Genomic DNA, 21,977 nt, shown 5'->3' on the forward strand with positions numbered 1-21,977 from the left:
TGAGCTAAAAGAAGTCTGCAACCAAGAAACAAAGGCTAGCATTAAATGCAAATGTTCTACCTGCAGTATGTCACAAATTCCAATTCTTTCCAAAACATAGTTTTCAAATCTCATTTATAGAAACATTCCCTCCAAAATCCACCAACACTAAAGATGGGAGAAAACTGCTTTTTTCTTTAAATACAGATACAGAAAATTCATTTTCCACTGAAATCTGTAAGCTCTTCTACTTATTCTAAAGCCACTGAAGAAGCTGTTTGAAAGGGATTGAGTGTACAATACATTATAAAATTCACTGACTTCAGTGAAACTGAAAGCCAAGTGACTGATTACTTACTTAATTTCATCTTTTGGGGAAGCAATCATAAAGTAAATTTACAGTACGATAAAGAGGATTAGCCAAGTTTACCTAAAAGTGTAAACTTCTTCCAGCCCTCCTTCTTCATCCAAAGTATGCATCAGTTTCCTCACCACATCAATTCCTTCCTTCTGTTGCTCAGTTAAACCGTTTTTTGGAAAAGAGTTTCTGTGCATATGAGAATGTACACTGGCACTGACATCTCCACCTCCATCATCAACATCCATTGGAAATGGCAGACTAAGAACACAAGCAGAAGCAGTTAGTTTAACTTTCTTCTTAATTAAAGCAACCAACCAAAACCAAAACAAAAATTGTATCAGGATCAACGACTTCTATCTAGCTGCAATCATATGTATAAAGAGCCACATGGCTTGTGAAACACATGGTAGTAGTATTAGAGGTCTCCTTGGCATTGGTGACATCTTGACCAGAGTGCTGCACCAGTTCTGGGCATCATATGTCAATAAAGATGTCCACAGACAGGAAGGGATTAGGGAGTAAAGACAATGCTGATTAGAAAACAAGATCTATGAAAAAAGATTGAACAAAATAAAACCCATAGAGAAGGGAGTCAGAGGGCAAGAGAGTCCTAAATATAAAAGGCTGTTGCAGAGAGGAAGGGAACAATTGGTTCTTCATATTCAGCCTGCACTCAAATCACATCATGGAGTCAGGTCAAATATTCAAAAACCTGATAAAGGCATTTCAAACCATAATCTCTAAAACCAACTGCCTGAGGAGATAGAAGAGTCCCCATCACTGGAAATCTTTATAAAAAGATTAGACAAACATCACTCAGCAATGACATACATACAACTGATCCAGTCTGAAGCAGAGGATTGCTCTAGATGACTTGATAAAGGCCATTCCAGGCCTGTGATTCTGTATTGGCTCCAAATGCCAGTAAACGGGACTTACTCTGCAGTGGGGCTATTAGGTATTTCCGGAATAAATGTTACTCTTTGAGATTTTAATAGCTTACAATACTAGGTGAATTTCTGATTGAAGATGACATTTTCCTGCACTTCAAGAACCAGATTTTAAAATTTAGCCAGGGGTTATAGATAAAATGATCTTGCTGCTCTTCAAAATATAACAGAGTTAACTAAGTGTAATAACCAGAGAAAAGAGAGATGTGTAAGATCCTCCACTCTATGCCTCTGACAATGCCTGCAGATTTTTCAAATCTTTCATCTGATCCAATTTTGAACAAACCACATGATGCCTTTTACCACAAAGTAAAAGAATTTTAGCATTGTATTATGTTTTTCAAAAAAGTAGCCTACAGATCTCTACCTTACTTTCACTTCATTGGTCCTCACTAAACTTATCTGTGGAGCAACGTATAATAAGGAGAGTTAACAATATGCACAACAATGTCACATACAGCAGAATTAAAGATCAAACTTCAGCAAAGTGTTTGGTACCTTTTTAGGAAGCAGCATCCACTGACAAATAGAGAAACTGTATTTTAAAGCTGTTAAAAGAGCAAAAAGCTTCAAACCTTTGATACATAAAAGTTAGACTACTTTTATTATACAGTGCTTAGAGACTCCTGTGATGAGAACTGTGTAATACCCAAAGCTACACAGTGCTCAGCATGTGCTTGGGACTTGATAACAGGGAGAAAAACCAACTATCTACCACAAGTTACAACCTAATCAATAAACAGAGTGTAAGAGATGGAAGCATTGGTTATAACAAAAGGACAAGGTTTAGCAAGAAATTATTTTTAAACCAGTATCCTGAGTATTTTACCTTTGTACATGTATTTCTCAAAGCATCGTTTGCTCGTGTGGCTGAGAGACAGGGTGTAAATCTGCAGCTAATACTGTAACAGCAACATTTCCCTAGTGCTTCTATTAGCTATGGGGCTTTTCCTTTGCTATGTTACAGTCAAAGAAAATGTAAAGACATACCAGAAATCTCACAGAATAAAACTGCAACATTAACTTGCGGTGGTAGCATCTGTGCTACTCTGCACAGCAAACTACAGGTATGGAGACAAGGTATCAGGGGCTAAATACCAAGCCTCTGAAAGATGTACTGTGGCTGGCAGCATGTACTCAGGTTCATGGTGGTGTGTCTCCCCTGCCTCCAATGCCAAGAATGGCTCAAATAAGCTAGAAGGGGCATGTCAAGGCATGTTGCAAGCATATCTTCTTTTGCTGTGTAGACAGAACCTGGGAGTAGTCTGACATTTTTACATTGAGCCTCTCCCAAGCACAAGCAAAAAAGAATTTTTTTGTGGAGGATCAGCCCATGATTTTCAGTCATGCTTTCCTACCTAAGTCCTCTGTTATTTTGGAGGTGGGTCCACAAATGGCTTTAATGAATTTATCAAGTTCACAACATTGCTCCTTACAGAACGCTGGATCTAAGTGAAAGTAAATACTAAAACGATCAGAAGTAAAACTGCAGCTTTAACTTTCTCCTGTGAAATTATTTGTTATAAACAGCAAGCATTAGCATTCACACAAAGTTTTGCTTTTAAATAAACTCTTACTAGAAGGCCTATAGCTTCCTGTGTTACCATCATGTGCAACAACTAATAACAGATCTCAGCACCACCATTGATTCTTCAGATCAATGCCTATACCTATATCAAGACAGCCAAGGGATTCCTGTCATAACACTTAAGACATTGCTTCCATTTTCCACTTCCATTTTCCAAGCCCATCACTGTGAATATAGCATTTCTCTTCAGACTTGCTTTTCTACTGACACCAGAATCAGGCTATAAACATCTGCAACGCTACCTCATTATTTCTTCCCAGTAACTCCCCTACCTAAAAGGATCTAGGCTGTTGCTGTGACAAAAGCACTGTTTCTGAGGCTATTTCTGACTCATTGTTTCCCACTTCTCTGCTTATATAGATGTTTTGTCTCCCATTTTAGATTTTGCCTCTAAGCTATAAGCTTAACTGGAGAAGAAGCCATCATCTTAACCTGTATTTGCACATCACTTAATCAAGGTGACTTGGTTCATAACTGGAATTCACGGCATGTGTAATTGATAGAAGTACTTACAACAATCATGTTACGTACTGGTACACCTCTATAGAAACAATACACCAACAGATCACCAGTTCCTTCAAGATCGTTATTAAGAAAGTGTATAACAGCCACTTCCATACTTACAAAATCTGAAGTGAAATTCCTGTTTTTTTCAAGTTAGCAATAATAATTTCCAGCTGATCCTCACTGACAGGACTACTAAGGTCTGTAAACAGTTCAATATGTCTCTTCTCGTATTTCTTGCCTCTTAAAATACAGAAAAAAAATTTACATATATCAGAAATATTATCTATAAGGCCTTTTTCTAATTCTTTCCTTACAAAATTGAAACTTCACCAAAGTAATATACTTGTAAAGAAAAAAACAAACAAACAAACCTACTTGATAGAAGTTATTCTATCATTGGTCATATTATTTATGGCAAGTTTTTATTTTTATGTGATTACCCCTACTCACTCCTACTCCCTAAAATTGAAGACTCTAGCCTTGTGACTGTTTAAATCACTAACTACATCTAAATGAATGGAATTCTGCCAGTTTTCACCAACATATATAAAATGCTAATAAAATATGTTAGGCTGTTTATTGACTATACTGGATATTTCCTTTGCAGCTATAAGTCTGTCCTTGTGAAAATGGAAAACATATTTTAAATTACTGTTGCTGGTGGGGGTGCCATTTTAGTAAGCTAATTCAGTAGATTCATTGGATAAGATGGACTTCAAAGCCTACTTAATATGCTAAGAAGTAGTACCAATAAACATCAGAAAGTTCTGCCAGCTACAGAGCAAAATTCAGTTAAACTGATACAGTTTTTATCTGGATATTCAAACATAAGGGTGATTTTTCTTGAATTTTTACCTGACATTATTTTCTCAACTGAAGGTAAACTCCGTAACAAAGGGTTTGGTGCATACGAACAACTTACTCAGAAGATAACAAAAGCAATTGCTCTGTAGGTATTCAAGGTTATACTGCCATAAATACACTGATTTTAATTCACAACTCAGTTTTAACCGTTAAATTGATACAGCTTTCCATGCCGATTATACTTTATTCATAACAATACAAATTGTATCACTAAGTCTAGTCTTCTGCATTCACAATTAGATCATATAATCTTTTTAACAACTTGTTCAATCTGTGTTTTAAGAGGAAATAAGGTTATCTTCCTTCCTCTGGACCATCAGTTCACCCAGTGTTAGACACAGTCAGATTTCCAGTCAAAGTACATTCATTGACAACTTTTTAACACTTGTGCCAACATTTTCTTTCCGCTTAAACAGTGCTTTTCCCTACCGCACGTTTATCTCCCACAGCCTGTGTATTTACTAACAGCGACCTTATCTTCAACAGCCTTTAATTTGTTAGGCTGAACAAACTCACCTTTCTAGTTTTGTTCTCTCTTTTTTTTTTTTTTGTAAGATATGCCATCACCCTTACAAATTTGGTAGTCCTTTTCTATGCGTTTTAACATCTGAATTAATGTTTTTTGAAAACAGATCACAAGAAATGCAACACTAAGTAAAGTCTTTGTGCCTTGTATAATGGCATTAATATTCTCATGAATCTATTGCAAAGTTTCCAGTTGCATCAGAAAGTTCTTAAGATTGTCTGGAGAAGCTAATTGTCTCCTGGGGATTCTTCAGGGACAGACTCCTGTAGCGTGTTGTTTGTTTTTAATGTTTGGGGTTTTTTTTATAAAAGTATTTCCCATTTTTACACAATACTGGAAATATAATACTGACAAGAAATCAGATCAGCTCCAAAGTGCAAGGTCAGAATTCTGTAAAAGGCTTTATATTACATACTCACATTGTTTCCTTCTGAAGCAAGTCCATACACACAATAATTGCATCCAGGACTAAGCAAATTTAAGAAAAATCTCATTTAGAACATGAATCATGTCACAAAAGTGGTTTTCCTATGAAACAATCTTCTGTTTTGACCCCCTCCCAAACACTGACAAACATGCATTTTAGTTAACAAGCAAACCATTTTTTGAGACAAGTACTCTTCAAATATCTACTGTGCAAGAGGTTCCTATATAACTTGTCTGTTTTGTGATCTTGTCTCTTCCCCATTTATCTGATGGAACAGTTAAAAGACTGTTTCAGGGCCCAATCTTCTAACTGTCAATGAGGAGGCTCAAGTCCAATGAAAGAGCAACCTAATCATTACAACATGACTTTGAATCCACAAACAAAATTTACTTGCACTTTCAATATACAATACCATTTTCTCATGCGAGTTTTCTTTCAAAACATCTGCATCTGGAAATTTCTTGATAGTTTCTTCCTCATCACAATTTTCATTAGGAACGTATTTTTATCACTGCACACAAACCTGCCCACCCATCAGAGAAGAAACATGACTGCTTCTGCTAAGATACAGTTGACTGGCTGCACACCTCTCTGAAACAGCTCTGACTGTCTGAATAGAGGTGTCACAACAATCATTTTGCGGCCAGAAAGAGGGAAGACAACACAGGAAGTTGAACAGTAGGTAAATGAAACACACAAAGGGACACTATATAGACTACCTTCTTTTAAAACTCTTCACCTTATGCAACTTACAACAGAATACATTCAAACACAAACAACATTCAAACCAGCAAGTGACATTGGGCAATGTTAGAAATCCTTTATATAGAAACCAATTTGATAAACCTCTATTCTGTTTTGTCTGGCTTCTGCTGACATATTTCGTAAACAGTATTTTTATTTGATAAAAAAGCATAAACCAAGTTTTGCAACACTATTTTTAAAGGCAGATGCCTTATTTGAGGCCTAAAATTATATTATTGCTATCTTTGTTCTCTTTAATTAACAGAACACTTCATAAAAGCAATGATTCCCCAAGGCCAAGATTCCATCTGCTAGCCTAAAAGCACGTCAAAAAGCAGCTAATCTGCTTTTGAACAAACTTACAACCACAAATTAGCTGAACTCTGATAGCAGTTAAAACTTTGGAGGCAAATCTGAGCCCATTTCACAGCACTAACTTCCTGCCTTCTGTGTAGCTGAATCAGTTCAAAAAGTGCTCTACAATGAAAGGATACAGTCTGCTTTTTCAGAGCCTGGTTTAATCACATCTTGAATGTCTTCCAGCAGATCAAAATCTGGTAGCATTAGTGACCTATGTACAGTAATGTTTTGGTATTGATCCCCACTGGCAAGGTCATTCTTTGTACCATCAGTGCCAAACAAAATTACAGCAACCTCATCTTTACTCTCAGCAAAAACCTGGCAACAGAGAAAACACAAAACAGGTATAAAAACACAGGTAGATTCATACACAATTATGTTGGGCAGACTCCAGCAAGCTTAACTAATTTTGAAACAATGTCAAGTACAGTGGATTTACTTTTCAAGTGCTATCCTACAAAAATGTAATCTTACAGAAAGTTCACTGGTTTAGATATAATTAAACTAACAGATTGACATGAAGATATCTAGGATAAAACAAGTAAAGTTGGCTGACTTAGTCCTTGAAATGAGTCTTCAGTGTGGTAAATCTTAACACTGTTGAAACATTTTACAGAAAGATAAGAATACTTGTTTTCCCTAAAAGCTTCTACTGCCCTGAAGAAAAAGAGCAACCAATCCAACCACCACATCTCATCCACAAAAGTACAGCTGAAATAAAGAGCACTGTTACTCCTGCATAAAACCAGACTAATTCTTACTCATTTCTCATTTATTTCAATTATTAGTAAATGAGAAAAATATTTCATAGACATTATTGCTTCCTCTCCCTTTTTAACAGTTTTTTATCACATGTAAAGTCACACATACCTGTCGCTGCACAAATTTCATCATAATCTTCTTGGCTTGTTCAAGTGAAGACTCCTCACCAGGGGCAGAACTGCTCATTGTAAAGCCTACATCCAGGCACAGCACTATGGCTGCCTAGAAAGGAAAGACAATACTGAATAAGAATGCAAAAGGGCCAATATAAGCATAATTAGTTGAAAGGGTACATACAAAACCTAAAAATCAAACTACATCACTAGTGGTTTCTTTTACAGTAACTGTTAATATGAGACAATGGTGGAGGACAGAACCAGTACAACTCCACTGAACTGAGGATCATTTAATCCTGTATCATGTTCCAGGCAACTCAGTGGAAAATACAAAAAATCCTATGTTACACAATAATCTGTCAAGAGGGGCAATTTCTATACAACCCTGCAAACTTTTTAGGGATCTAAGGGCTCTTCTACACTAGGAAATAAAACAGAAATATTTTGGTTGACATTTACAAGCATAACACAATACAGTATATCTGCACAACACAAGGTAGAGATACAAACTTGTTCCCTAAACTCTACAGCTACATCCACTCTTCACAGTAGGTCATAATAGCTGTAGAGACCACTCTTTGGTCTTAGCCAAGAACAGTAAAAATGACAGCACTCCTATAGCTTCCAGGGAGAGCCAGAACATTTATGCTACTGGAGGTGTCTGCAGCAACCACCGGCGTCTGCAGCGCACAGCTATGCTCTTAATGCCTTAGAAGAATGAATTCTGATTTCAATTTTCGGGCTTAAATCCTACAAGCTAGCATATGTGTTTGCATTTCTGACCATTGCTTTAACTGATCTATATATAACACTGCCCAAGTCTTCCCCTTAATTGATTTATAAACAAGTATACAAATAAAATAAAATTGCTTCTTGTAATTTCTCTCGTTCAACTGCTGCCAAGTTCCTCTAAAGTTCTTCCACAGACTCTACTTATCTTGATTAACCTGAGTAACTTTACCATCCAGCTGAATGAAGCTACAAGAGAAATTCAGCAAAATTATGCCCTGCATCTCCAAGGACATTGACAAAAGGCCAGCTCAAATTCATTGTCACTGATTAAACCAAGGTTCTTTAAATATGCATCAAAATCTTGCCTGGTGGACTGCCAGTAGCTTAAATTACACTGCCCACAAAAAATTATTGTTTGCCAGAACACAGGAAAGTTAGGTATTACCTAGGTTGGAGCCAGTCACCTTGTTTTCAAACACAAAATATATCCAGTTCTCTAAGAAGTGAAGCTGCCAAAAGGACATGGACATAAATCAGAAGACTGTCAAGCAACATGAGATGCATAGTCTGCTTTTGCAAAGCAAAAGGGATGAACAGAAAGAAAAGGTGTCAGTCTAAGCTCTTTTGCATATGACCATGCAAATAACTCCAAACACCTTTTTAAACATCAACCAAAAGAACCTGATTCTTTTTGTCACCCAAATAGATAATTCTTAATATCGAGTTGTATTGGGTTTGTGTGGCAAGGTTTTGGTAGGGGGGGACAGGTTACAGGGGTGGCTTCAGTGAGAAGCTGCTAGAAGCTTCCCCCATGTCTGACAGAGCGAATGCCAGCCGGCTGCAAGACGGACCCAAGGCCAAGCCCATCAGCAACAGTGGTAGTGCCTCTGTCATAACATATGTAAGAAGGGAAAAAAAGTTGTGGTAGGTACAGAAACAGCAGCCAGAGAGAGGAGTGAGAACATATAAGAGAAACAACCCTGCAGACCCCCAGGCCAGTGAAGAAGGAGGGGAAGGAGGTGCTCCAGGCGCCGGAGCAAAGATTCCCCTGCAGCCCGTGATGAAGACCACGGTGAGGCAGGCTGTCCCCCTGCAGCCCAGGGAGGTCCACGGTGGAGCAGATCTCCACCTGCAGCCCGGGGAGGACCCCACGCCAGAGCAGGTGGATTCCTGAAGGAGGCTGTGACCCCGTGGGAAGCCTGTGCTGGAGCAGGCTCCTGGCAGGACCTGTGGATCCATGGAGAGAGGAGCCCACGCTGGAGCAGATTTTCTGGTGGAACTTGTGACCCCACAGGGGACCCACGCTGGAGCAGTCTGTTCCTGAAGAACTGCATGCCATGGAAGGAACCTGTGCTGGAGAAGTTCGTGAAGAACTGCAGCCCATGGGAAGGACCCACGTTGCAGAAGTTCATGGAGGACTGTCTCCCGTGGGAGGGACCACACACAGGAGCAGGGGAAGAGCGTGAGGAGTCCTGCCTCTGAGTAGGAAGGAGTGGCCAAGACAACGTGTGACGAACTGACCCCAACCCCCATTCCCTATCCCCCTGCACCGCTGGGGGGGCTAGGTAGAGAATCCTGGAGTGAAGCTGTGCCCGGGAAGAAGGGAGGGGTGAGGGGAAGGTATTTTAAGATTTGTTTTTATTTCTCATTACCCTACTCGGGTTGATTGGCAATAAATTAAGTTAATTTTCCCCAAGTCAAGCCTGTTTTTCCTGTGACAGTAATTGGTTGGGTGATCTCTCCCTATCTTTACCTTGACCCACAAGCCTTTCATTATATTTTCTTTCCACTGTCCAGCTGAGGGGGGGAAGTGATAGAGCAGCTTTGGTGGGCACCCGACCTCCAGCCAGGGTCAACCCACCACACAAGTTTATAAGAATAATTTGCCCAGATTAGCCGTCTAATGCTCTGTATTAGCAGCTCTAAAACCATTTTCTTATTCTCCTTCTTTTCCCAGGATATATTGTGCACCTCCCCTGTCATTTTAACAAGCACTGGTTTAACTCCCTGCATCCTCCCAGGAAAGGACGAAAGAAAGAAAGAAAGAAAGGAAGGAAAAAAGAAAGGAAGGACGGACGGACGAAAGAAAGAAAGGACGGACGAAAGAAAGAAAGGACGGACGAAAGAAAGAAAGGACGGACGAAAGAAAGAAAGGAAGCTGAGCAACAGGGCTCCACAAGATGTCCAGCAGGTTATACTCAGCCTCAGCACTCTATTCCTCACTCTGCCTTCACTGGTGGCTTGCCGGGAAGCCAGGAATTAATGCCTCTGAGTCAGCTAGGTCTGCAGCTTAGAGTAGAATAGAGGCAGTAACTGAGGCTGCACTAGGTTCTCACAAGAGCCTTGTTACTGCTTATCTGCCAGCCTGAGGAATTAGTATACCACCATCAGCAACTGCAGACCCTTGGCTTGTAGTTATACTGCCTCAAGACACACAATGGCTGGCAGCTGAATTAATCCTGTTGTCCAAAACAGGTAAAATGCTCTTCACAGCTGCTAAGATGACAGCAAAGAAACCAAACAAGTGCAGAAGTGAAGAGCTGCTGTTTTGCTTAAGAAAGAACAATCAAGTGTCAAGTGCTAACATGCTCTTCTGGAAGGCAGCAAACTCCAAGCCTGCTGCCTACTCAGGTATGTGGAATCCTGCTTCAGGAAGAGGGCAGGTCTCTCTTTTGGTAAACTCCCTGTATGTGTCTCTTCATTTGTTATTAACTTCTGTGCATCTCACCTCTGAGCATCCAGTACTGCCTTTTTCAGGTGCAGTATACTAAGCAATGCCTTTAAGATGCTCAGCATGTGTGGTTGTAGGACAACATTGTCACACCTGAGCTAACATCAATCTGCTTTGCTCAAGTACTGATAAGGGTGAAAATGGAATGAGCCTGCCTTTATCTCTAACCTCTTAGTGCTGAAGCTAGTTGTAATAAAGCTGAGATATAGCTACAGCAGCACTTCAGCCTGCAGCACAGACAAAACCTGTGTTTAACAGATATTAAACGTCCCTGTATCAGAAGAGAACTTAACGTGGCCTTCACCAACAGGACTCCTTAAACATACCAGACAAACAAACTGCATTTTTAACAGGGCAAAACCATTTCTATTATTATTCTAGCAAGAGCAATGGCAATTACTCCTGTGGTAGCTGCACTGTGCTTAAAACCACAGCTGCCCCCGAGACAGGAATACTGAAGTCCCTTTGAATTAGACTGGTTTGTACCAGCAGCAACTCGGAGGTCGGCACAGGGAGGAGCTACTCGGTTTCAGAGGTGGATTTTGCAGCCGCGGCTGCCGTGCCGTTTGCTACTAATACCGAAGTCAGGTCACTGATGGCAAGCCGGGCCCGTTCCGCCCCACGCGGGCCGCGGTACAGACAAGCCGCCTCACGGCAGTTACAGCCCCTTCCCTCAGGTGAGCATGAGCGGACCGGCCACGTTCAGCTCACAGAAAGGCACTACCGGAACGACCCCCAGGCGCCCTCAGAACCCCCCACAGCGAGGACGGGGGCCGCGCAAACACCCCCCGCCACAGGCGCCACGGGCCCAGGGCCCAAAGCTGAAACAGCCCTCGCGTTACAGGCGGGCAAAGGCGGCTCCGGCCCGCAGAGGAGGGACCCGTTGTCACGGCCCCCCACCCCCCGGGGGGCTCAGCCGCGGCCGGGCCCAAGCGGGCAGCACCACCTCCGTGGCACCCCATCCCTGAGGCACGTTCCCGCCACACCGGGCCGGGGGAGACAGCAGACAAAGTGTGTGTGGGGGGGGTGCCCAAAGGCTGTCGGGATACTGGAAGACCCCCCCTCTCCCCTCACCTTGCCGCTGCGCGCCATCTCGCTCGTTCCGGGACGCGGTGCGCCGCGCTAAGCGCTCCGGTCGGCGACGTCGTCCTCCCCCCCGCTCCCCGCCCCGGGAACACGGCGGCGGCGTCTCGCGTTCCGCGGGAGGGCAGGCGCCACCCAGCGGCGGGCGGCCGCGCGGGCGGGACCGAGACAAAAGGCGGGCGAGGGGGGAAGGCGCTGAGGGGATGAGAGGGGCCCGGCCCGGCCCCGGCCCCAGGCTCCAGCAGCAAGGAGGGGACACGGCCTCGAGTCGGGCCGAGGCTGGCGCGGGGCAGGCCGCAGAGGGCAGCTGGGCCGGGTATGGCCCAGCTGGGTGAGAGGGGAGGGAGATGTGGGGTGTCTCCCCCCCCCCCCGCCATCTTTCTCGTCAGGTCATCCCCCCGCAAAGTGCCACATCTCACAGGCATGACTGTAGCTGCAATTTTGGCTATAGGGTGAGCAGCGTGTAGCCGAAAACAAGCCTGGTTTGAGTAGACTTGGCTCAGGTCTCAGGAGGGGCAGCAGCGGGTCAAGTCTCTGGGGCCGGAGAGGCCCTCCTGTCCTCTCCTGCCTCACCCCATCTGTCACCCACCCCACAGGGCCCGTCTGCCCAGGGCTCTCCAGCTTCCTCCTGGCACACGGGGGTCCCACAGAACAGCCGTTCCCCTTCGCCACCAGGACAGGGCTTTGGGCTGGATGGAAGTGTCCAATAAGCCACATTCTACCCATGGATCACCAGTAGGACAGGATTTATTTATTTAAACATTGGCACCACGCTAGCTTTCTCCCAACATTAATAATAGAGAGAATTTCTTACCCAAATTACATCCAGGGTCTTTGATGAAACTGAAGCCTGCTGATTTTATAATAGATGCTATATCCCATATATCTTGGCACCTGTTAGACATTAAATCATCAGCAGAGATGTACAGAGAATGGCAAATATTTCATCACATATATTGAGTACTTCTTGTTCTGTGTTACTTTCCCTGTATCCTTTGAGAATATCATTACCAGTGTCCTTTCTATTCTCAGTGTATCTCAAAAACCACATTATTATCCATAATTATTCTCAAAACAGAGTGCAAAGTGGTGATATTAGTATAGCTACAAAAGAGTAAATCTCACATGAACATTTCAAAAACCTTGTGCCAGAAGATGGACCCTGCAAACACAAGTGTTTCCTTTTTATATTGAGTGATGTCTGAAGACAAAAATCCCCTTTCCCTCCTTACTACATTGCCATGCTTTGGGAATATTGGTAATTGAGGGATTCTCTCTTCAAAGCGCTTTGCATATCAAAGGAACAGAGCAGCTTAGCAATGTGACAAACGTTTTATGGGAAACCTGTAGATAAAAAAAAAACAACAGTCAGGAACTGCAAGAGAAAGCTGTGTGTTGTCTTCTGAATGTCTCTAAGGAGATTTCAGATTAATCAGCCAAGGAAATCAGGTCTGCTTACTATTATTATTATTATCCCTGATGTTATCTTAGTCCCTAGGAGTGCTCAGCACAGACCAAGGCCCCCCCTTTGGCCTAGCAATCAGGCAATCCCCCACCCCAACTGGTTTCGACATAGCTTGCAGTCTATGCATGAGACAAGAGATGTGCACGTGCACGCACACACCCAAATGGGAAGAGTGGAAAAACAAGAATTGATCAACTTCATCAGCGAGGGTTTTACACACCAGCAGAAAAGCATTTTGCCAGGCATCATAATCAATGAACATTTTATTCTTATGCCAGGGTTGGGAAGTAAAACCCCAGCCCTGACTGCTGGCACAGAATATCAACACGAACCCCTTCATAGTCCTCTCTGTATCCTAGATTTGACATAAAAGCTGAATCCCAGGCTTTGGTCCAAACTGTCATAGCTAGAGCAGTAATTGTAAACATTACTCAGGGAAACCTAATTTGGGTATGAACTAGGAACCTCTGCTTTGCAGGAAGGTTGGTGTGCCCAACCCAGGTACAGCACTCTGTTCCCTTACAAAGTCTGAATAAAAAGACACCTGTAACCGTAAAACTCCATCTATGATCTTTCAATACATTAACTCTCAGTCTGGCATGAATGGGGTCTTATAACTCTCTCAGCAAAATGCATAAACGATAAACTCAAACATTCCCCCTTTTGTGCCTTCATGCTGCCAAATTTCCTCAGATCTATTTCTACCATTCAAAGGAAAACTGGCTAATCATTTCTGAAACAAACTTTAATCCTCATTTCCTTTGCAAGTCTGCATAGAGCTCCCTTACAGGTAATCATCAGATCTGACTAATGACCTCCATCTTGGGGCGCTGGGGCTTTGTTAACCTGGATTAAGACTTGAAGATCTTTGCTTGTAAATGCTAGCCAAAAGATGCTTGTGATTAATTGGCCATTTCCATTTTACAGAATGCCAGTCTCCGGGTATAAATAATAGATATGTGACATCTCAGAGGATTCAGCATCCAGGGTGATCAGCTGTAATCTCATTTGCAACAAAGTGAGTCAGACTTTAGTCCCAGTGAGGTTCTCACTCACTCATCTGCTTACTCCTTTTTTGGTTACTTTTCTCCCCCCTGAAAAAATAAGCCTGGATTAAATAAGCATGCTCTTGGGAAATAGCAATAAGGGGCTTGCCTTGTGTTTAACTTCGCTCGATCCCTTTACAAGGAAAATGGCTTCCCTGATTTGTTACAAGAAGGAATGTATTATCCAGGGAGTTGCAGCTGGGACCCAGCTGCTTATGGCAGCTCTGAGCAAATGTGAATGGTTTCAATGTAAAAGTAGAAAGATGACTTGGCCTTTCTCCCTCTTGGAGCAATTGCCCACAGGGTAAAACTTTGGATAAATGCCTGGTGGAAAGAGGAATACCGTAGCCATCTGGGATCAAGCCCAATAGTTTTATTGAAATAGATACATGAAGCAGAACTTTCCACAGAAGAATTAACTTTGCAATCATTACCTATTCTTCACCTGGATTCATACATAGAAGGGGGCACTAACTGCAAACTGAAGAATTATGAACTGAATTTCCTACAGAGATAAACAAAGCAGGGCAAGGACACTGTGACACTAATTGGCTTTGTATTTCTACCAGTACCAGCCTGGCAGCAAGCTGAAAGACAAAGTAGACAGGAAATTGGCACCCAAAGCAAAGCAGAGCTTAGAAGCACATCTGCTAGCATCTTCCTGCATTGGGCTTCATGAGGTGTGCACAGTTGTCTTCTCCCAAGAGGTCTTTCCAAACACCTGCTTGCAAGCACATGCCAAAACTGTGGTGCAGACCAACACTAGTATTTATTATGTCTGTTTAGTGACTCCTGATGGTCCTTCCCAAGCCTAACACATGGTCTTTGCTTAGTTGCTTTTGTGGGATATGCCTGCAGGGAAAATATCTCAAACACTGGTTTCACTCTCTAAAGCGAAACTGGTCTTTGACTTTAAGGATCAGCTGTAAGTCCACAGGGCTTGTCCTCTTGGCTGTCTATGACTCACGAACACTTAGCACATTACAAAACTGTGCCTTTAATAAACTTAAAAAATTTAAAAAAAATCCACCTGTTGGTCTACCTGCTCAGTCCACTTTCTGTTTAGTTCATGCAATGGAAGGAAATGAGTCTACTAGGAAACAAAGAAATTGTTTTGGTAGGAAAATTAGAAAGCTAAATAGTAAGGAAAGGTAATGAGTTACGAGTGTATGTTGACTCGGGGTGTGTCCTACCAGGCACATTCTAGCTCAGGGGCTCCAGAACTGTGGCAAATGGGTGGATCATTGCTGATACACAAACTACTTCAAAGCAGCACATCCACAACTCATAGTCCCACACCACCACAGAGGAGATGGGGAATACATCAGAAATGGCTCCACAAATCCTTCTGCACAGAGCTGAGAGACTCCGAGGGTCCATGGTCATAGTTCCTCTTCCAAAAGACAGTGTCACTATTGCTTTTCCTCCTCACTAACCCCGATGCCAGCTGTTAAATTTACAGCCTCCTCTTTCCCCTGACCAGTCTCTTTCTCTTCTTCAGACTATCCAGTTAATGCGCTTTTCTCAGGCAGAGTAAAAACTTCCACTGGCTGTAATACACCAGCAGAGGCCTTATTAAGCGCCACAAAGAAGGAAAGCATGAAGTCACAAGCCAACTCCGCATTACAACCCCTTTTCCCCACATGGTATTTACCTTTTTCACACTACCATGGAGTCACACTGAGAATCACACTCTTCTGTAGCACGTGTATACTGTCCCACAGGATCACTGCCCAGCCAGTAGTTCTTCCATGTGGTGTTCATTATTCCAGATGAACAGAATGGCACATTTGCCTAAAAAGTTGCATCCTGTTTTTTTTCTCTTTCAGATCATTTATGAAATTTCTGACAATCATTTTTTAGTTCTCATCTTCTCAGCCATTGTGCTTGCCATCCCTCTCAGTTTGGTATCATTTCCAGATTTCATAAGCACATTTTGTCTTCAGCAAAGTCATGAAGGAACAGTGCTCAGTCTGAGATGGCCACCCCTGGGAATAACCACTAGACACAGCTCTATATATAATGTTGTAGCTGCTTTTGCAGCTATTTTATCATACATCAAAATATGCAATAGCTTCCTAGCCTACTTATGAGAATGTCATTTAAAGCAGCATCAAAGCCTTATTAAAATCAAAGTAAATAATTTCTATCAAAAAAAGCCTGTTTCTCTCTCACAACAACAAAAAGGGTTGATTCAACACTGTTTTTTCTTTAGCCCGCCCCAATTTTCCTTTTACCTACTAATTTCTGAGCACTTATAAATGGTTCAATTATCTGTTACACTAGTTTCCAGTAACTGGAGCAGGAATAGCATATAACTCCCTGACATCTTTGCATTCCCTCAGTCCTTTTTAAAAGTGGATGTTATATCTCACCCATCATTACAACAAAAATCATTATTGTTCCTGAAATTGCTTTAGCTAGTTTTATATTTCCCTTGGATGAAATTCACCTGACTCAGCTGATTTGAAAACATCTCCACTGTTTAACCGTGCTCTGACTTTTCCTGTTTTATCTTGAATCACTTTTTGCTGCTGGTGTTAATTGTGTTGCTGCCTTATTGCAGGTGACTTTTGTAAGTGGACAGTCTTCCACAGCTGTCAATTATTTAATTAGCTAAAAAGGCAGAAGCATATGCTGTGCTTCCAAAGGTTTCAGCCCAGCTGAAACCCATGTGGCTGTCAGGAGGAGTCTATATAATGGAATTTCATTTTATTTCTTTAATGTGTTTTTCTTTAAGAAGTAAAGAGAATGTTAAAGTTGTAAACGTACAGCTCCAAAATGCAAGGAAATTCTGATATTAATGTTTCTCTTGCAACCTTAATCAAGTACTTTGTGTCCAAATATTATGATACAGGTTCAACTACAGGAGCAGGTACTTTTTAGTCCCACAATGCCATAATCTCTTTCAATACATATTAGGATAAAATTAGGGCTGTGCACTAAAGGAGTCATAACACTCTTGCCTCATTTATTACAAAAATTGGGAGACACAGATTAAAAGAGGAAATTCGTATGATTATGGTAGCTGAATGACATCTTAAGAATTAAATTCTCTGGGTTTGTTCAGCAGGTTGCCTGTGTTCTGATTTACAAATCACTTGAACCCAAGTCTCTCACCAGTAGGCACTGGTTATGTGAGTCACATTTTCTTAGTGCTCAGTTTGAGATAGTCAGATCTGTGTATGTGCTGAGCACTTACAGGCGTTCATGAAAGGAGCTTCATTTTCAACACAGAAAATGCCTTATTATGCTAAATGTTCTGAAGAAATCAGCTGCAAGGCATCTCAGAGGGGCACTGAGACTTCATAGATATTTGTAGCTTTTAAAATCCTTGTGCCTTTGTTGCCACATATAAGTTTATCAGCATTTATGTCACATGCTATTGCAAAAAAAAAAAAAAGAATATTTATGTGAAGTACTTACATGTTACAGTGGCATGTATTATTGAGAGATTGCTTTGCACAATCTGTGCAAATGGGTTTTGGCCACACTTTGAAATATAAGGGCAAACCAAAATGCTGGATTGGCTTCTTATTAAATGCTTTCACATGCCCTACTATATAAGGCTGGTATGCCAGAGACACAATAGCGTGAACTCCTGTGATTGAAGATTGCTTCAGATTGCATACCTATAAGGAAGGGGGAGGGATTAATTTTATATGAATATATTAAAAGTTGGCATGATGTAACTTCTTAGTCTTTGCCATTGCACTTTCATGGTATGTAGACTTTGGATGCCTTTCTAAGACAGAAGAAAAATACTGCAATGAGCTTTTTTCCCCGTTTTTCAGTTCAGCCACTGGAGGGCAACATGATCCCAGTCATCTACAGAGGAAGCACTGCAGCCTGCAGAATCAGGTAGTGTGCACCCAGCAAGCACCGCCAAACTGCAGAGGAATTTCTGCATACACGTATGGCAGAAATTAAACAATAAATATATATATATACTTTTACATTGCACTTTTTTTGGAAGGTAGATTTAAAAATTTCTTCCTACATTTAAAATCTATTAATCTGGGTTTCTGCTTAGGATGATGTTTTCATGAGTTCTAAATCCATGGATTAGCCAAAGGATTTCTGAAGGAGGCGATGCGAGGGCCACTCAGCTGGTATTACGGGAGGTGAAATATTTCCCGCTGCTAAGTAATTGAAAACCTGACACATATTTCTAGTCTTGAAATAACTCTGGCAGACTTTTCTGGATTAGTTGTTAAATCTGTTAAAACAGATGATTTCTTTATTACATTTTAGAGGAGTGTTAGCAGTGTAGGGCCTGATTGTCTTTAAAATTAATAGAAATAGTTTGGCTCAACTGAACTCCAGAGCGCCTGGATTCCTGGAAAGGCCCAGAGACTTCACGTCAAATATGCTTGTTTTGGGGAAAGCAAGAGCCCAGCAAGAGAGTATCAAATAGTGCTTGGGAAAAAGTTAAAGCCAGTGTTTTAGGAAGAGGTAGTAAGTACAAAGTAGATGCCAATAAAATGAAACGGCACCTTGGAAACTGGGGAAAACGCAGACTGTGTTATAGGACACGGCAAAACAACATTTTGCCCAGAAGTCTTGTTTTGGCTATTTCAGAATGGGTTATTGCAGAAGCAGAATCTCATCCATCTTGTTCTTCCCATGCTCTTCATTTCACAGTCTTCCCCTCTCTCTCACCTCTCTCTGTGCAGTAAATCTTTGTTTGCAGCCCTTAGCAATCTAGCTGTGTTTTCAGCATCTCTGGAAAGCACTTTCATGCAGCGGGATTGTTCTGGACAAGCTAGCCAGGATAACTCAATGTGTGAAGGATTTGCTCTGCGGAAGCACAAGGATAAGCCGTTAGCATCCTCCCTGCTTCATCCTCCCCCCCCCCCGTCATGCACATAGGCATGCAGGCACACACACGTGCTGGTTAATGGTCCAATTTAATCCTCAAAGCACAAGATTTGTTCCTTATCCATCCAACCGGACTGTGGGAGGGGATGGGGAGAGTCTTCAGCTGCCGAACAAGGCTCTTTCCGAGCTGGAAGAGAGGATCCCATTTTAAATCCTTATTTGTTTGCCTGCACCTGGAAACAGATTGAAATCAGACTGAAGGGATGGAAGTTTGGATCTTTTGAGAAGTATCAGCCTCAATGCACTTTAAAAATGGAGCATTGCAACATGGAGGATGGGATGTCATGTTTTAAATTCTTGTGAGTTCCCAGTTTGTACAGCTTTGGGATACAAAGCAGCAGTGTGAAGGAGGGAGCTGCTATTTGAGAGGAAAGAAGAAGGGATTAAGTTTGGTTTTTATTTGTATAAATTGATGCTAACCCATGACACTAGCAGATATGTGACAGTGTCAGATGTAGGGGCAGGGGAAGAATAATTTCAAGTTTTCCCCATCAGTAATTTTTTGCAGGAATTCCTTGGAGGGAAGAGAGTCATCAAGATGACAAATGCTGATTTATGTGGGTTTTTTGTACTAGGCAAGGCAGACATTCAAATTTTTATAATTTTCTATTGAAATAAATGGCAAATTTAGCCATCAAGAGACTTGATTTTAGGGTGGATTTGGAGCCTCTGAGCAATCCTGCTGTAATTGTGGGGCTGGCTGAAGTCACCACCACCACATGAAACTTTTGCCTTAGAGCCTGTTTCAATATTAGAGTTCATTGTTGTGTAATTGCATTGTAGAGGAGTCAGTATTATTACCTGCTTTGAGTCACTAAAGGTAGCTCTACCAACACATATTTGGTGAGAACTGAGATGTGCCCTGGGATGATACTGCTTACTATATTAAATATTTCACTTTTTTTATTACTACATGCAGATACTAGGAATTATTTCTGCTCATTTCTTAAGTCACAGGAGAGCTCATCTGAATAAATTAATGAAGGTTAAAATTGCTTGTGTTTATTAATTCTGCATGCAACTTTTACATAGTTAAAGTGTTAAGGAAACTCTCCCTTATGATGGAAGGATATTCTAGCAATTGCCTGTAACTATAAAAGCAGCTCTCTACAATATATTTAAATACATCATAGTGAAAGACATTAGAAGTTGAAACTTCCATAGTTTAAGACAAGTAATGTATTTTAGAAAGAAAGACTGAGTAAAAGGCATGCTCTCCTTAGGCTGACTACCCCAGGAGCTGTTGGATTCATGCCCAGCACTGACACTGTCAAAGCCATTCAATTTACTTATGATATTTGGGGTTGTTAGGATCACAACTGCAGGTGATTCAGATAACCAGGGTAGAATAAATGAAGCTGTATTTGTGTTATATCACAATAAGCCAGTTTGCTGTTATTTTGTAGTAGAAATAATTGATTCACTTCCCTTATCACTGTAGGAGCAGAAAGAATTTGGCGTACATATGAAGATAGTCAAAGGCACCTTGAAATACGTTGGTCTTAATATACATTACTGATGGAGGAACTTGTAATAAACCAAGCCCTGAGGGAACATGTTGCCTGGGAGTTGGGTTTTTATGCTATTTGCTAGGCAGAATGTACTATCAAATTCAGGAGTTAGCCTTTTTTATGTTGTGAAGTTAAATTTCCAGCTGGATGAAATGGTTGGAAAAGGAGCCCTAAGACAGGGAGATCACATCTGGGCATAAACTTTTTACCTTAGAGGGCTCCAGGTCAAATTCATCCATGGCATACCTAATTTAAATGGATGAAAACCACAATGGATTTTAGCTGCTCTATTTTGGGGGGAAGGTTTTATATTGTAGCACGCTAGAAGCAAGGGCATTTTTTTAACATGGGGACAAAGGCATTGTTGGCCTAACTCAGGCTTTCTCTTTATTTTAATGCATTCTGACAGACTTCAGCTACCATGTAATGATGAGAAATTAAGAAGACTGAATGTTATTGGAACTGGGTGACCAAGAGGGCTCCATAAGAGCCCCTCAAGCCTTGTTTCTCTGGGCTGCTTGGTCACATGCAGACACACTTCACCTGTTTATGTGAAAGGATGCTTAGGGAGCTTTTTGAACCCCCTGGCAATTCACCCTGATCAAACACACAACCACAAGCCCTCCCTCATCATTAAGTGGCTGCCTGTTGGAAGAGAAATCATGCTTTAGTAGTTAAGATAAGCAAACATGATGTCCCTTCTAATTCACCAAATGAATTGAAAAGTTGCATTTCTAAGTGGATTAGCCCCATGAATTTGCTTCAACCTCCCTCTTTTTTCCGAGTTCTCATTTCCATACAGGGAATGAATTTGGATGGACTAATCTACTCAGAAATGAATCCACGTTAATCTAACTGCCTCCACATTGACAAGTCTTTGGAAAGAAGCAGGAAGGGCCCTAGTCTCACAGTAATTCACTGCCTGGGACAAAAAGGGCTTGCATAAGTTTTGAGCAAAATTGTGTCCATCACAGTGCAGGAATTCGGGCTGTGCATAATTATTTTCTCCTTAAATGCTAGTGTAATTGCATGCTTCAGTGTGCAAGAGCAGATGGAATGACTTTTCTTAACTAGTGGTTGCAGCTTTGAAAAAGTATGCATGGGGGTGGCCACATGGATCCATGGAGCAGTCCCTGCTAATAGTCTCAGAGTGAGGAACTGCAGGATCCCAGCCTCAGGATTCAAAGCACTGGCCCGAAGGTTTAGAAGGGTGAATTCAAGAGACTAATTGTGGTTAAAAGCACAGTTCATGCTGTGATCATTTCAGTTCTCAAAGAAACTGAATGGGATGGGTAAGTCAGCAGACAGAATTAGTACCTCCTCTTCCCCTGGTGAAATACATGG

The 21,977-nt window shown here is 41.6% G+C and overlaps 1 protein-coding gene across 4 annotated transcripts in view; it reads right to left on the reverse strand.

Annotated features, from left to right (window-relative positions):
- XRCC5 (X-ray repair cross complementing 5) overlaps positions 1–11,815 on the reverse strand; it is a 56,530-nt gene extending 44,715 nt beyond the window's left edge. For 2 of the 4 annotated variants that reach the window (XR_012650501.1, XM_075028703.1), the window contains exons 1-6: positions 11,722–11,815; positions 7,177–7,290; positions 6,441–6,624; positions 5,195–5,243; positions 3,503–3,625; positions 410–598 (exon numbers count right to left, since the gene is read on the reverse strand). Coding sequence is in view for 3 of the 4 variants with exons in the window: in XM_075028703.1 (XP_074884804.1) it covers positions 410–598; positions 3,503–3,625; positions 5,195–5,243; positions 6,441–6,624; positions 7,177–7,290; positions 11,722–11,739 (677 nt within the window). In the remaining variant the exon portion in view is untranslated. Of the gene's footprint in view, positions 1–409; positions 599–3,502; positions 3,626–5,194; positions 5,244–5,614; positions 6,420–6,440; positions 6,625–7,176; positions 7,291–8,361; positions 8,426–11,721 lie in introns of those variants that run through there. The other 2 variants (XM_075028705.1, XM_075028706.1) reach the window with 2 other exon arrangements.
- Between the last annotated feature and the right edge of the window lie 10,162 nt (positions 11,816–21,977).

The sequence above is a fragment of the Buteo buteo genome, chromosome 5, assembly GCF_964188355.1.
Source record: "Buteo buteo chromosome 5, bButBut1.hap1.1, whole genome shotgun sequence".
NCBI classification, from domain to species: Eukaryota; Metazoa; Chordata; class Aves; order Accipitriformes; family Accipitridae; genus Buteo; species Buteo buteo.